We start from the raw sequence: 15,092 nt of genomic DNA on the forward strand, positions 1-15,092 counted from the left end.
AACTGTGCATCAAGAAGATCTTTGGAAATTGGGTGCAAACCGTAACTTCTTATTTGTTTCTGCGCGTGATGACGTTGCAGATGAAATCAAATTAAAACGATACAGCCCAATAATAGAACCACAAGCACACCTCAAAGCATGCAAAGCAGCAAATCTTGCAGCAGACAAAACAGAAAAAGATGAAAATATAAAAATAGAGGATGGTTCGTCAAACTTCGAAGAGAGCGTTGAAGCAATTAAGGAAGAATACTCTTTTGCATATTACCACTTATTATATTTAATTCATTCTGAGGAAAAAGTTAGTCCGAAACGGCATGATAAATCGCGTCATCGGAATTAGGGCTTGAAACGTGAAAATGGAAACTTAAAAGCACATAAATGACTAGCTGAAACTCATTGCTGTTGTTTTTATAAAAACAACGATCAAAATCTTCAAAAAGACGTAATATTATTTTTTTGTGGTATTTTTTAAAAAATTGTGAATTTCTAGGAACATTTATAAATACCTTTGTATGGAATTTTGAGAAAATCCATATTAGAAAAGATACAGTATACCAGTATACCAGTAGTAAATTAGTAAGCACGGTATAGTTCAGATTTCGCTACCACCTTCATTTGAGTCTTGCGGTGCTGGACTGGTGCAGTAGCTTTATAGAAAATCCGCAAGGGCGCAACGTGCCGCCTCTCGCGCAACAGAAATGACGCGCCGAGTGTTTAAGACAGCAGTCCACACGTAACGAAGCATAATTACCTGGAGCAGAGACTACAGTGACCAACATGCCGGTTCCTTCAGAGCGAAGCTCTTCCATTGCTGTGTTCCAGTTGAAGTTTTTTTAAAAATTAATATCCCACAAATTTCGGGGAATTTCAGTTACAAAAATTTATGCATTTTTAAGCGTAGGATATGTTTCCTATTAAATCTTGGGTAAATTTGAGCACTTATAATATTTCAAAATAGTTTATGGATATTTCCGCAAATAATAAGTATTTTGACAAACTTTTAGGGAATGTTTCACAAATTTTGGGGAGTTCAGTTAATATTCCACGTGGATGTATTTATCATATGACCCCTATTAGTACCTGATCAGGCCCCGAATAGGATAAGTCGGGGCACCTGACTAGTCCGCGACTAAACTACCGTGACACTACTGGTCGGGGGCTAGTCAGATGACCCGGATAGCCCCCGATTTTAAGTGGGGTCGAGTGGTCGGGAACCAGACTAGTTCCCCATTTGAATTTCTACACGGGTTGCTTCAATCAATCTATAATTGATTTTGGATAAATTTTTTTGTTGATGCTAGAAAATATTACATTGATTCAAATAAAATTATTGATTCTATCTATCGAATATAGCCTATTTTTACTGTTGAAATTGCAGTTTAAGACAAACTATCTGTTTAAATAAAGAAAATATGTAAATAGTAATTCTTTTTTTAACCTGAAATAGGTATAGAGCAGCAAATATATTACGGTCTTTTTAGTCAGATTGAACCACGATGCGGATGACAGTCTGGATATTTAGAGGAGTCGTATAACGTCACAACAAGGTTGAGCTTGTTGAAGAAACGAAGTTTTAACTTAAATGATGGGTTTTTAGGAGCATTGAAATTTGTTTATATCTTAATGGTTGAATTATCAAAGAAAAAATTAATTTTTAATTTAGAATTTTTTAACCAAATAGTTCAGTTTCAACTGAAAAGATGAAATATCAACAGAAAAATGAGATCTTTTATTATTTTTGCATTAATCATTTCAAAATTTAAGATATCATTTTTTGAATAGAATGTAGCTTACAATGTCTCAGATATTTTTCAAAAAATTTTAGAACTATTTAGAAATTAATGTTTCAAAATAAAAAAAAATCTAAAAGTTTCCAAGGAATCTCAAGAGAATTCTCGTATTCTCTTATAATAATGTTTAAAATGTATGTATTCGCTTTAACCTATTCAAAATTGATAGAAATGTTTTTAACTTTTCGTTCAGTATCTTCAAAAATTGTCATTTTGTTATTCTCAGTAATATTTTTGATGTAAACTTCTAAGCTCAAATAGTTTTCAAGAGACCTACTTTGAGGTTTAATAACTTAGCGAATATTTTTTAAATTATTAGGCAGATATTAGCTAGCCTTTACTTAATTTACTTAAAAAATAAGTCAGATTATAAAATTTCGTACAATTGTAATTGGATTTGCATAAGCTTATCATAACATATAAGTGACGTATATGTAATTATATTTAATTTTTTATTCCTTTCTTGTTATTTTTCAAATAATTTGTCTGTACGATAATTATTATTATAATTTGTGAGAAACCTTATACAGATGTAAATTGTTTTCAACTAAATTCTTTTTCAATCCAAGAACAATATTATAAAAAGTATTTAGAATAAGACAGAATTCACCTAAAATCAAGCAGGTTCTATACATTATTTAGCCGAATCTCTCAGGGATAAAATTTTTTGTATAGTCAATTTTGCAAGACATTTTTTTCCCATAAAAGACCAAAAAAAAATCGAATTTGGACATCTATGTTAAAAATAAAAAAAACATATTAATTTTTTACCCATATCATTAATTCTCTACAAAAAACGATTAGTTTTCAACCAATAATGATGTAAATAAAATTTTCCTTAAAGACTTTAATTTTTAACAAACGACAAATTTTCAACTAAAAAATTAGTTTTGAATTACAAACATAATTTTTCAGCCTAAGATTGTATATTTACATTTTTAATAAAATTGTTGAATCATCAATCAAAAAGATAAAATTTCAAACAAATAGTGGAGTTTTCGACCAAAAAAGATAAATATTTAATTAAAAATATAAATATATAGAACCAAAAACAGGATTATTCCTTTTTAGTTAAAAAAATTAATATTTAATAATAAATTGTCGAACTTTCAAACAAACGGATACATTTTGAACCAAGAACATTAATTTTATTTAAAAAAGACAATGTTTAAAACAAATAATTGAATTTTTAACACAAAAATATTTATTTGTAATTCAAAATTTCAATGTTTCACCGAAAGTGGGCTGGTTAAATTTTTAGTCAAAGAATTTAATTTTTAACAAAAAAAAAATGTGCAACTTAATAGCATTGTTCTTAATCACAAAGATGTATTTTCAGTCAAGAAGACTAATTTCCTGCCTCAAAAAGACGGTTTAAAAAAATTAAATTTTTAACAAAAAAAGATGCATTCTTTTATACATCATTTTTCTATCAAAAACAGTACAATAGAATTTTCTCTTAAATAAATAAATTTTTTACAAAAAAAGGGAATTTTTAACAAAATAATAGAATCCTCGAGAAAAATACGAAATTTCAATTAGAAAGTTTATTTTTCTACCAAAAATGACGAATTTTTAACAAAATTCTGAATTTCTAAATACTGTGAGAAAAAAGATGAATTTGTTTACAAAAAGCTCAATTTTTAACGAAAAAAATCGATTATAAACCAAAAGGATTAATTTTCTACCAAAACAGAAAAATTAAAAAAATTGAATTATTAAGTAAAAAAGGTCAATTTTCAATTTAAAATATCAATTTTCAACAAAAATAGTAGAATCGAAATTTTTTGAAAGAGATTGGTTTCTGACGTTCTAAAAAGGAATTTTTTTTAAATAACTGAATTCCTGAAGAAAAATATTAATTTCAACCAAGAATATTACTTTTCTTCCAAAAATTACGAATTTTCTACAAAATCTAGAAAGTTTCAAAGAAATATATGATTTTTAACCCAAAAATATCATTTTTCAACCGAAAGTAATATAAGTAGATTTTACCATTATAGAAATTAATTTAAAAAATATATATAGAAATTTGAAGAGAATAGTTGAATTTTCAATCAAAAGGGTTCATTTTAAACCGAAAGAGATGAAGCTTCTTTTATGAACTTAAAATTCAACAAAAAAATGGGATGGTTCAGTTTTTAGTTAAAAAAATAATTTTCAATTTAAAGAAGTGTAATTAAAAGAAAATATTTGAGTTCTCTACCAAAACAGATTGTAATTAAAAATATCAATAAATTTTTTACCAAAAATGGAAAGTTAAGTTTTCACTTCTATAAATTAATTTTGAAAAAATAAGAATTGTCTGAAAAATGGTTGAATCCTTAATCAGCAAGATGAATTTTCAAACAAAAGATTACTTTTCTACTAATTTTTTGTTGAAAATATTTAACAATTTAGTTGAATATTTTTTTCTGTCTTGACTGAAAGTTGTTTCTTGGTTAAAAATTCATCTCTTTGGGCAGAAACTGGAGTTTCTTACTGAACATGAACACAATAAAAATGTATCCCTTTTGGTTGAAAATTCAACTATTTTTTTGAAAACTTGCCTTTTTGGATCGAAAACTCAACAATATTGTAGATATTTTTTTTCACTTTGTTTGTTCGTTGTGAACAGACTTTTCAAAAGTAAAGGTTAAAATATCTACAAATGTAATTTGGTAGTTGTGAATTATCTTAGCTCCTTTGTTGAGGACTCAATTATTTTGTGGAAAATTGATCTTTTTTGTTTGCATTCGACTACTTGGTGAAATGTTAAACTAAATGAGTAAAAATTGATATTTTTTTTGCTAAAGATTCATCATTTTAGTTGAAAATTTAATTCTTTTGTTGAAAATTCTTTCTTTCTTTGGTTGAAAATTAATCTTTTTTGTTGAACATTTCTAAATTTAGCTGTTATTATTTTAAAATAATCATATTTTTCAGTATTGAATTGAAAATTTAGCTAATTATGTTAAAAGTTGAACCATTTTCTTAAAATGTTATGTTTCTGGATGAAAATGTAACTATTTGGTAGGAAATTCGTTAATTTTTTTTTTAAATGAAAATTAAACTTTTTCATTTCCAGTGTAAAAGTTTTTTTTTAAGTTTGGCTTTTTAATTAAAGATTTGCATTTACAACCGAAAAGTTTAACTTTTAACCAGATACTTAAATTTTCAATATTTGATATTTCAACGAATGCAGATGCTGCCAAGAGATGCATCGTAAAAATAAGGAAACGAATTTTCAATCATGAAGATTAATTTTACATAAGAGATTCGAATTTAGACCAGAAGTAGAAAAGTTACTTTTTCCCACAAAAATTTATTTCCGAAAAAAAAAGAATTTTTAAAGAAATAGTACATTTTCATACAAAAGAGATGAGTTTGCCACTAAAACTATGATTCTTTCATCTAAACAAACGAATTTTCAAGAAATAAAGAATTGTCAGTTGGGAAATAAAAAAATTTGTCCCAATCCTTGAACTTTGAAGTCAAAAGACTATTTTTCTATAAAACAGTTATAACACCTTTCCCCTCCATCTCCCTCCATAAACCACATTTTTCACAACACCTTCACCCCACATGATAAGTTTGCAAGTATTTATTTGTTTAAAGTGTTATTTTTAATAAATAATTCCATTAATTTCAATGATATTTGAAATATAATAATGACTAGTTTAATTTTAAAGAAAATATTTATGTTTTTCGTCAACTTTATTGCAAAAAGTTCAGGGTACAGTGGAAGACTTGTTTGAGTTCGAGATTCGATAATTTGCAGAAATTTGAGTTCAATAATATAATTTTTTTCCAACTTTGTAAGGATTCATTTACTCTTGCAACCACAATTGGCACAAAGATCATATATCGCGTTATTCATTACAAAATCTTGGGGAGACTTGACCAAGATTTTCCAGGGAATCTTTACCAAGTTGCAACAAGCTTTTTGCATATGTTTTTTTACCTATAAGAAAATTAATTATTATAATGCGTTTGCAAAAATTTCGCTAAACTGATTTATAAAAATTGTGGTTTAAAAATGCAAAGTTCATTATTTAAAGAATATGACTATCATCAACGTGAGTTACAAAATTGTAATAAATGCTATTCATCAATAATGGGAGTAAATTAATTTATTAAAGAACGCTCATTTAGAATAAAATATTTTTATTTAATTTTCTGACAAAAAATATAAAATTGGTTAAAATCCTATTATAAAAGATAAATGGCAATTTCAGGTTCAGAACTTACCCAGTAGGCACAAAATTTGGTGACGTCTTCACGACATCGTTACGACATCTTTAGGACAACTTTACGACATCCTATGTCCGTGTCGTTTCGGTGTCTTCACGATATCGTAAAGACATCGTCAGATCATACGACTTATTTAGGATATCGTAAAGACACCTTAACGACATTGACATAGGATGTCGTAAAGTTGTCGTAAATATGTCGTAACGATGTCGTAAGGACGTCGGCAAATTTTGTGTCCACTGGGTATCGCTTGGTGCCTTCTATTATTTTATACTAATATTTTTTAACATTAATGAAATATGTATAACATAGAAAAGATAGGCTTTTGGTTTATTATTTTTCATTAAAAGATAAATAGGTGCGTGCAAGACTACTAATATTTTCCAACAAATCATCGTTACTTTCTCAATATTGATCTTTTTTTGCAGCGAATTTCAAAGGAGGACGGTAAAAGTCACTAAGATTCGAATGCAATTCAAACATCTAAATCTGATCGAAAGCTATATAATTTTAAAGAAGAAATTGATGATTTTTTTAGATATATTGCAAAATTCAAATACTCGAAATTTTGTCTCAAGTCATTTTTATACCACACATTATAGTTAAAGACCATGTTTTTATAAAAAAAAATCCATTATTTTTGTGTACATAATATACAAAATAGGTTATATGTAAGAGCGGAGAAGGAGGAGCTGTATCTAAATGAAATTCTTTGGTCTGTTACATTGGTAAGGAGGGGAGGGGGTAAAAACGTCGAAAATGATGTTACGAAATATGTGAATTTTCCATATAGAATGTAATTCAAATTAGTTTCAGTTGCTATAAATTTATTTGAAATAGCTTTAGCTGTTAGAAACCTGTTTGAATTAGTTTTCGCTGCTATAATATTTTTTGAATTAGTTTCAGTAACTAGAATCCCCAGCAAAATTGCTTCAGTTTATGGAATCCTATTGGAATAACCGGATATAGCCGGAAAAGTATTTGGATTTCAACGTGAAACAACATCTTATTGATAGAATTTGATCTGAATGTACCTGGATTATCTCTACAAAATAGTTTAACCTTTTTGTGGCGTGAAAAGATTTGCCTAAATAGCCAGACTGTATTCTGCATGACTGTTAAATCCAGCTCGAAAGACCGTATTCCATGCTTAAATTGTATGCACTACACTAATTTCGGATTGAATAATTAAACAAACAGCTTTTCATAAACTTTCTTTATTCAAACAAATTCCAATAAATAAAAAAAATACTACAACAAGTAAACAAAATAGTATCTATAATTAAGAACTAACAAAAAAATAAATGTTGAATCGTGGTACGATTCATCGGCTGCGTCCGTTTTTTTCAATATTTGCACTAGTACGAGGTCTGTTCAAAAAATATGCGGATTAAGGTCATAAAAAAGTACTTTATTTGGAAGTTACACGTCTGCGTCTCCTTCAAAATACTTTCCTCCCCAACGCACACACTTATCCCAACGGTGTTTCCACTTGTTGAAACAGTCCTGGTACGCTTCTTTTGTGATGGCTTTCAGCTCCTTCGTCGCATTTGCCTTAATCTCCAAAATCGTCTCAAATCTTCTTCCTTTGAGGGGGTTTTTTAGTTTTGGAAACAAGGAAAAGTCAAAAGGAGTAAGGTCAGGTGAGTATGGGGGTGGGGAAGCACAGTAATCGAGTGTTTGGTCAAAAACTCAAGAGTTTTGAGTGAGCTGGAGCGTTGTCGTGACGGAAACACCAGTTGCCACTTCTCCACAGTTCTGGCCTTTTTCGTCGGTCTTGGGTACGTTTGACCCACATTATGGGATGATTGGACCTTCGTTTCAATGTCATAACCACAAACCCATGATTCATCACCGGTTATAATTCGTGAAAAAAAGTTCTCATCTTCATCTGAACGGTCAAGCAGTTCCTGACAAACCCGGACGCGATTGGCTTTTTGGTCGTCGGTCATCAGGCATGGCACAAATTTCGCAGTGATGCGGTGCATCTTCAATTTTTCGGTCAAAATCTCGTAACAAGATCTGATATCTCACACTCTTTGGCAAGCTCCCTAATGGTCAGACGTCGATTTTCGCGCACCAGGGTGTTGATTTTGTCAACGTGTGGGTCGTCAGTTGACGTTGAAGGACGCCCAGAACGCTCATCACCGTCAATCCACTGTCGGCCACCCTTGAAACGTTCAAGCCACTTGAAACATGCAGTATGCTTCATGGCAACATCGTGTAACTTATCAACAAATGAAGATATCTGCGACTGGAATACCGTGTTCTAAACAGATGATCTGTACGAACTTAGCGACACCAAGCGGATTCTCCTGAAACCAACTCGAGCCACGAAATTCAAACAGTCCGCGTATTTTTTGAACAGACCTCGTATTCACCTACTATAATTTTGTATTACACAGGGAAAATCGCAGTAAAACTCGTGTATAGTACATGGGACTTGATATTGACTTAGCATAGCAGCAAATCATAACAAGCTGTGCAATTTTTGGTCACAAAAAGTTGAAAATCGAGTTTTCATCCGGCTATCGCTGAAAACTACAGTGGCAGTTCAACTGATGGCAATACTTATTTCTATTATGTACAAATAGATGAACTTACAGTCACTTGCAACAAGGTTTACCATATGTTTTTTTATATACAGCTCTAAGCAACGCTGGGTTAGTCGATCGTCAAGCAAAGATTTCTCTTATTCAGACTTACATTCTTTTGCTCTTAGCCATTACGCAGGCCGTTGTGCCTCCAAAGGGTATTGTGACAGAAATTATTCCATTTTTTACTTAACTTGTAATAATAATTAAATCATCCGTGAACGTCAAGATAGGAATCTATCAAGAAGTCTACTTTAGATTTTGTTTTATCTTTAAAAATTCAAACTAGTCGATACGTCAGATTTCTGACTGACTCAGGGGTTATTTGATAATCGTTAGGGTCTTGGGACCTCGGCGAGAGCTACGCACGGCCTTATAAATCGCCCCAACACGAGGAAAATGAAGGCGCCACACTTCCCGTCAAAATCTCGTAACGCAAACTTCTTTAGAAGGCCGTTTCCCCACTGTTGTCGATACTGAAATAACTTGTAACTTGTTGTATATTGCAATTGGAAAAATTATCATCGTCAGAGGTAGATGTAAGTACGAACTTATATGAAGAAATATTTCTGCAAGTTATAGTGGATTCTAAATGTTTACTCCGGGTCTTCCCAATGTAACCTCTCCTAGCGTAGTCTCTACTTTCCAAATTCAACTTATTTTCCTTGCAAGATGGGATACAATTAGCTGGCGCTCAACAAATTGTTTCAGCAAAGAATTATACTAATTTTCTTAGATGTCGAGCCTTGACAGGTTTGACCCATCCGCACCAAGTGAGGCAAACAATGTTGGGAAAGTTAAGTATTAATTATGTTATCTATTATCGAATTAAAATCTCAAGATTATCTAGTTTAACAAATTGTTAATCTAGAAACATTTTTTTAAATTCCAATGACTGTACTGATAATAATTATTGAAATTTATTAAAGCTTCGTATGTAATATTGCCTGAGTATCGATGGTTTTTTAATTGTACGTTCATGCCTACGGATTTGAAGTCTGTCCCTCATCAGGAAAATACTTAAGCATTTCACGTTTATAAACCCTGGTGTATGCTTCCATGATAATTACATTAGGCGCTGGCAAGCGTGTTTGGTGACCCAATCTCTTATTTTCTATACTTTTTTCAAAGATATCTGTTTCCTGGTTTGCTACTCTGCAGGCTCTAATGTGCGCTTTTACCTTCGCAGGTGGTGAGCTATCTGGTAACTGGTGTAAATCAGCAGCCACATCGCGCGCAACAACAAGATCATATATACGGTTTTGACCCAATTGCCTCAATTCTGTTTTGGACATTTCTAGCCATTGGTTTTCTTCTATGTGGTATACGATATCTAAATCTTCTTGGTTAAACAACACGTCTAGGGTATTAACGACAGCTTTATTCTTGAATCCAACGATAACATTTTTCCTGAACAAGAAAGTTACCTTTACGTCAATCATATTGAAATCACCTACTCTTCCTAATCTTGTCAGTTCTTTAACTCTTTCAGCTGGAAATTTTTCGAGGGGTGGCAAGACACCTTTTATTTTTGGAAATAAATCCTTTATGGTTACTGAAATTGTGGACCCTGTAAAAAGAAATATAACTATGTAGGCGAGACTTAAAATTTATAAAAGATAAAGGTGAGCTTTCCAACAGCAGCTAATGATTAACAGTAGGTAACCTTAATTAAAGAGAAAACTAAGCTAAAATATTGAGTGTTTTCTTTATTATAATGTTTCAGTAATAATAGGTACAATAAAAAAGCAAAGAGAAAGAGACATAAATTTTCTGCTTTTCTCACGCAATTTCTAAATTAAAATGCCAAATTATCTTTAAATTCATTTATTCATATTGTTTAGAGTTAACCTCTTTTTTAAAGATTTTTATTTGGTTGAAAATTCATTAATTTTTGGTTGAAAATAAAATTTTTTAACTCAAATTTAAATTGGAAATTCAAGTTTTTGAAAAGTTATCTGTTTTAGTTTAAAATGCATGCATATCGTTGAAAAAGCATGTGTTTTGTTGAAAATTCTTTTTTTTTGTAGTAAATGCATCTTCTTAGATGAGAAATTCTTGTTATGCATCTTTTTATTTGAAAATTCAACTATTTGGTTGAATGTTAAACTGTTGTTGAAAACTTAACCGGTTTGAAGATAATTCTTGAAAATTAAATAACTTGCAATTCAACACTTTTCCGATTCAACTATTTCCAATATTTTTGACGCAGCATCTTTCTTCAGAATTTTTTGCCGCGGAATCTGAGAAGGGAGGAGAAATTACGAACAGAAATTAAACGGATTAACCGAATTTCTTCTTTGTTTAATCCTCTCGTCGTTCAGTGATGCGCCTAGTGCAGAATATTAAATTAAATTCTCTAATATTTTAATAGTGGTTTGGTTCTTCCCAGGCGCATAAAATGCATCATATTTTTAATTAATTAGAAAAAAAGAAACAAGAAACGGACAATTTTTCGAAAAAACTCTCTTTAAGGAACTGTCTTCATTCATTTAGATTATGTGGTTAAAATATGACATCAAACAATTTATAATTATTGGGGAAAAGTTGTCATTTGTAATAAATGGGCTAAATGAGGCCCCTAGATTCAAAACCGGACATATGCAAAAAATTCGATTTTCGTTTTTTTGTAGAGTTTTGTAGAGAATTACATGGTGCATCTGCCTGTGCAATCTTAGGACCAAAACTTGCTTCTTTCTAGCTTCAAAACTACCGGGAAGATCCGCCTCAGTTTTAAAACCGGCCTCGATTGGTTACGAGTCTGTCCGCTAGGTGCGCGCCGCTATTCTGGTGATACTGTCGTCCCTCACAGCGCATGAAAATCGACGCTAGAATTTCACAGATCTTGAAAATCGGTTTGCGGTGGTGATTAAAAGTAGGATTTTAAATTTGTTACGAAAATAAAAATATGCTTTCGAGATAGGGGGATTATGAGTAAGAATAACAAATTTTTGATCTGAACAAGTTGTTCAGTTCGGAGAAAATGAAATTTTGAGATAACGGTGTCGCGCTGTAACGGAATTTTAGCCTTTTTGTTTTAAAAAGTAATGCAAATGTGATTATTTTTATATAAAATTGGACATTACTTGAAATAAATGTGCCTCGCGCTCGATTATGTATTTACTTCGTGCTACGCGCTCGGTCTTTATATTTTCGCACATTTTGCCAAACCTTTCAAAATTCAGACTCAAAGCATCCACCACTGTAATTTTGTGATTGTGAACTCTCTTTCGTTAAAAGAGCTTAGCTCGAGAACTTGAGCGCACCTACGGAACGCGACTCATAGCAATCGCACTTCGCGCTTGGTCTTTGTATTTTTCCCGCATTCGCACACAGACCTTTTGAAATCAAAGGTCAACGGACTGAAAACTCTAATTTTGTGATTTTGAACTCTATTTTGTTAAAGCTCTTTCGGCTCTAACGAACACATTCTCATCACGTATCTCGTGCATTGCACTCGATTTTGTCCCACATGCCAACTTTTCTACATTATACACAACACTTTTATATAAAATATAAGACATTTTTTATGTAACTCTGTCTAGAATTGCTTATTAAAAAATTGCAAAATAAAAAGCAAATTCTATTTGTATACTCGTCCGATCAAAAAATGATTAATAATAAATTTATAGATCCTTTTAGGCGAACAACTTTTGTCTGTTAATTTTATTCCATACCTTGTACCGCTTTTTTTCAAAAAATTCTATATTTTTATTTTGAATGTTATTTTTTATGAATGAAGCAAAAACTACGTGCCTTATGAAAAAGTATAGCTCTTTTTTGAATGAAAAAGTTTTGTCTTATTTTTTTCGTAGCTTGTGTCGTTAGTCCAACAATTTTTTATTTTTTTTATATTTTTAATGTTGTTTTTTACTAATTAAAACAAAAACTACGCGTCCTATCGAAAAGTGATTTATTCAAAATTATAGTTCTATCCAAGGCGCGCAATTTGAGCTTTTTTATTTTTTTCGTATCTTGCATAGTTCGACCAAAAAATTGAATTTTTGGATTCTTCATGATTTTTGGTACGATCAAATTTGGAATTTTCAACTTTTCGACCAAATTATAAAAGCTGTTATCATAATCTTGTAGGACTTTCAAAAAGGAACGTTTTTTTTTCTTCAGACTTTTTTTCATATCATGCGTTATTTGACTTAAAATGTTCATTTTAGTTTGTTTTTTTGGATTTTCAAAATGCTCTAACTCTAATGATTTTCTTGTTATACAAAAACAGAATATAGATACATTGTTTGAGCTCATGATTACTATGAATAACTGTACATAGAATTTTGAAATCTTGAAAAATGTGGTTTCAGAAATTTTTGGTACAATCAATTTTTGAATTTTCTACTTTTCGACCAAATTGAAAAAGTTCTTATGATTATCTTGTAGGGCTTTAAAAAATAAATATTTTTCTTCTCTTAGCTTTTTTTTCAAATCATGCGTTGTTTGGCTTAAAATGTTTATTTTAGTTTTTTTTGGGGGGGTTTTGAAAATGCTCTAACTCTGTAGAATAAATTGTTTGAGTTTCTGAGTACTATGAATAACCGTTCATAGAATTTTGAAATCTTGAAAAAATGTGGTTAGGAACTTGTTTCTTCTTTTTAGGTTTTGAAAAAGTGTGCCAAAGCAGAATCCAATCTGAACAATTTTTCGGAAGTTATCGTGTCTACAGAAAAAAGAGGCTACAGACAGACAAACACCTTCGTAAAAATCGTTTTTTCTGACTCAGTGGGTCTCAAGACCGACAAAGTGAAATTTTACATAAAGCCAATACCTTCTCATTAGAATAAGAATGTAAAAAAGTGTGCAGGGACGTCCGTTAGCATCTATGCTATCATTTTCCATATTTTTAAGAGAAAATATTTATTATTCTAAAAAAGCCGAGGGAACCTAAAACCGGTAAAATCTATAATTTTGAAAGTATCACATTCTCTTAAAGTGAAAGAATTCATCATCATTACAATTTTCATATAATTGTTTTTAATTCTTGAATATTTCTAAAAAATGTGAGGAATCTTTCGAGTCAGCTTAAAATATTAGAAGCCATTCATTTTGTTTTTGGTTCAAAGCTTTATCTTTTTGGGCAATTTAAAGAGATCTGCATTATCATCACAGGTAGTTACAGTCGACTAGTCTAGACGTTATATCATAACCTGTGAAAATAGAAATCAAAACTATCGATCAAGTTAAGACACTGATCGATAGTAGCTACCTCTGATGATGATACAGATTTCTTTAAATTACGCGTATCATAAATGTAACACCGTGATTGAGATAGCGTATATTTCTGAAAAAGGATTTTTCTTTCCATTTCTCTAATAGCTTAATTGGAAAATCACCCAACCGGCAATCAGAAGTTCTGTGGTTTGATTCCCAGTGGAGCAGAATGCGATCTGTTTTCAGAAAAATTAAATTGAATCATCTTCTTAAGTTACTTTCTTCGTAGAAAATTAAGCGTCCGGGTAGAAAATTGAAAATCAAACTATTTGGTTTAAAATTAAACTTTTGTTACGAAATTTGTATTTCTTGATTAAAAATTGTATACAATATCAGTGGCTAAAAATTATAAAAAAAGATGATCAACAATAGTTTTGTATTAATTTCAATGAAATATATTTTAAATTACAAATTGCGTGAGATAAAAAAAATGGTACTGTTATTTTTCTACAGTAGGTGACACTGGGGCTAAGCTTAGAATTTTCTAAGGTCGCTTTTGAATTGAAAACACATTTGTTTGAAAATGAATTGGATATTTTTGGATTGAAAAATTCGTTGGCTACAAATTTTTCTTTTGATTTTAAAGTGTAATGCTTTTTTTTATCAATTATTTAAAAAATAGTGAATCAGAAAACTTTTATTTTTTTAAAACCAGTTTGCACGGTTGTTATTTAAAAAAAAGTCGGTTTAGCCCCACTGTTCACGTAACTTCACTTTCTGAAGCTAAAAATTATAGACATGATGATATAAATATATTTACCAATAAAATCAAGGAACGCGGCAAAACTGATAAATAGGGTACGGTCGGTAATCTTCATTTTTTCTAGAGTAGACGACACTATATGAAACTGATTGAGAAGGAAAATGATTTTTTCGCAGGATGTCACACGGGCAATTTTAGTTGGCTGACCAGAACTTTTTATCCTCCTGATCCAAAAAATCTTTCTGTCTTATATGGAAGGTAGCTATTCACTAGGTTACTAAGTCATTGAAATTCTTGAATATGAGTCTCGCAAATACACTGAATCATTTCAAAATAATATTTTATATAGGTTAACTGTTTTATTTCTTTGTCGAAATGCGTGTGAGAGAACAAACAGCGGCATTTGAAAGACGATATTAGCAAAAGCTTGTAGTTAAAACGAAACTTCTAGAAAAACAGATCTTTATTTTCTATTACGTTTGCTTTTCACATCAAAAATTGGCATCGAAAAGTGGTATTTAAAAAAATATTTGATCTTCAAAAATATACGTA

At 30.7% G+C, this 15,092-nt stretch overlaps 1 protein-coding gene across 1 annotated transcript; it reads right to left on the minus strand.

Annotated features, from left to right (window-relative positions):
• Positions 1-9,477: 9,477 nt before the first annotated feature.
• LOC117168303 lies at positions 9,478-14,675 on the minus strand. Its single transcript, XM_033353851.1, has 2 exons — positions 14,598-14,675; positions 9,478-10,187 (listed from the first exon to the last, which is right to left on the minus strand). Exons 1-2 carry the CDS (start codon positions 14,653-14,655, stop codon positions 9,601-9,603), a joined length of 645 nt encoding a protein of 214 aa, XP_033209742.1. The 5' UTR covers positions 14,656-14,675; the 3' UTR covers positions 9,478-9,600.
• Between the last annotated feature and the right edge of the window lie 417 nt (positions 14,676-15,092).

This window comes from Belonocnema kinseyi, chromosome 2 (genome assembly GCF_010883055.1).
Source record: "Belonocnema kinseyi isolate 2016_QV_RU_SX_M_011 chromosome 2, B_treatae_v1, whole genome shotgun sequence".
NCBI classification, from domain to species: Eukaryota; Metazoa; Arthropoda; class Insecta; order Hymenoptera; family Cynipidae; genus Belonocnema; species Belonocnema kinseyi.

Bases quoted from the DNA above. Each gene is read 5' to 3' on its own strand.
- LOC117168303 (XM_033353851.1), bottom strand. From the start codon at position 14,655: ATGAAGATTACCGACCGTACCCTATTTATCAGTTTTGCCGCGTTCCTT. The intron at 10,188-14,597 runs GTAAATATATTT...TTCTTTTTACAG, and splicing joins CGCGTTCCTTGATTTTATTG to GGTCCACAATTTCAGTAACC.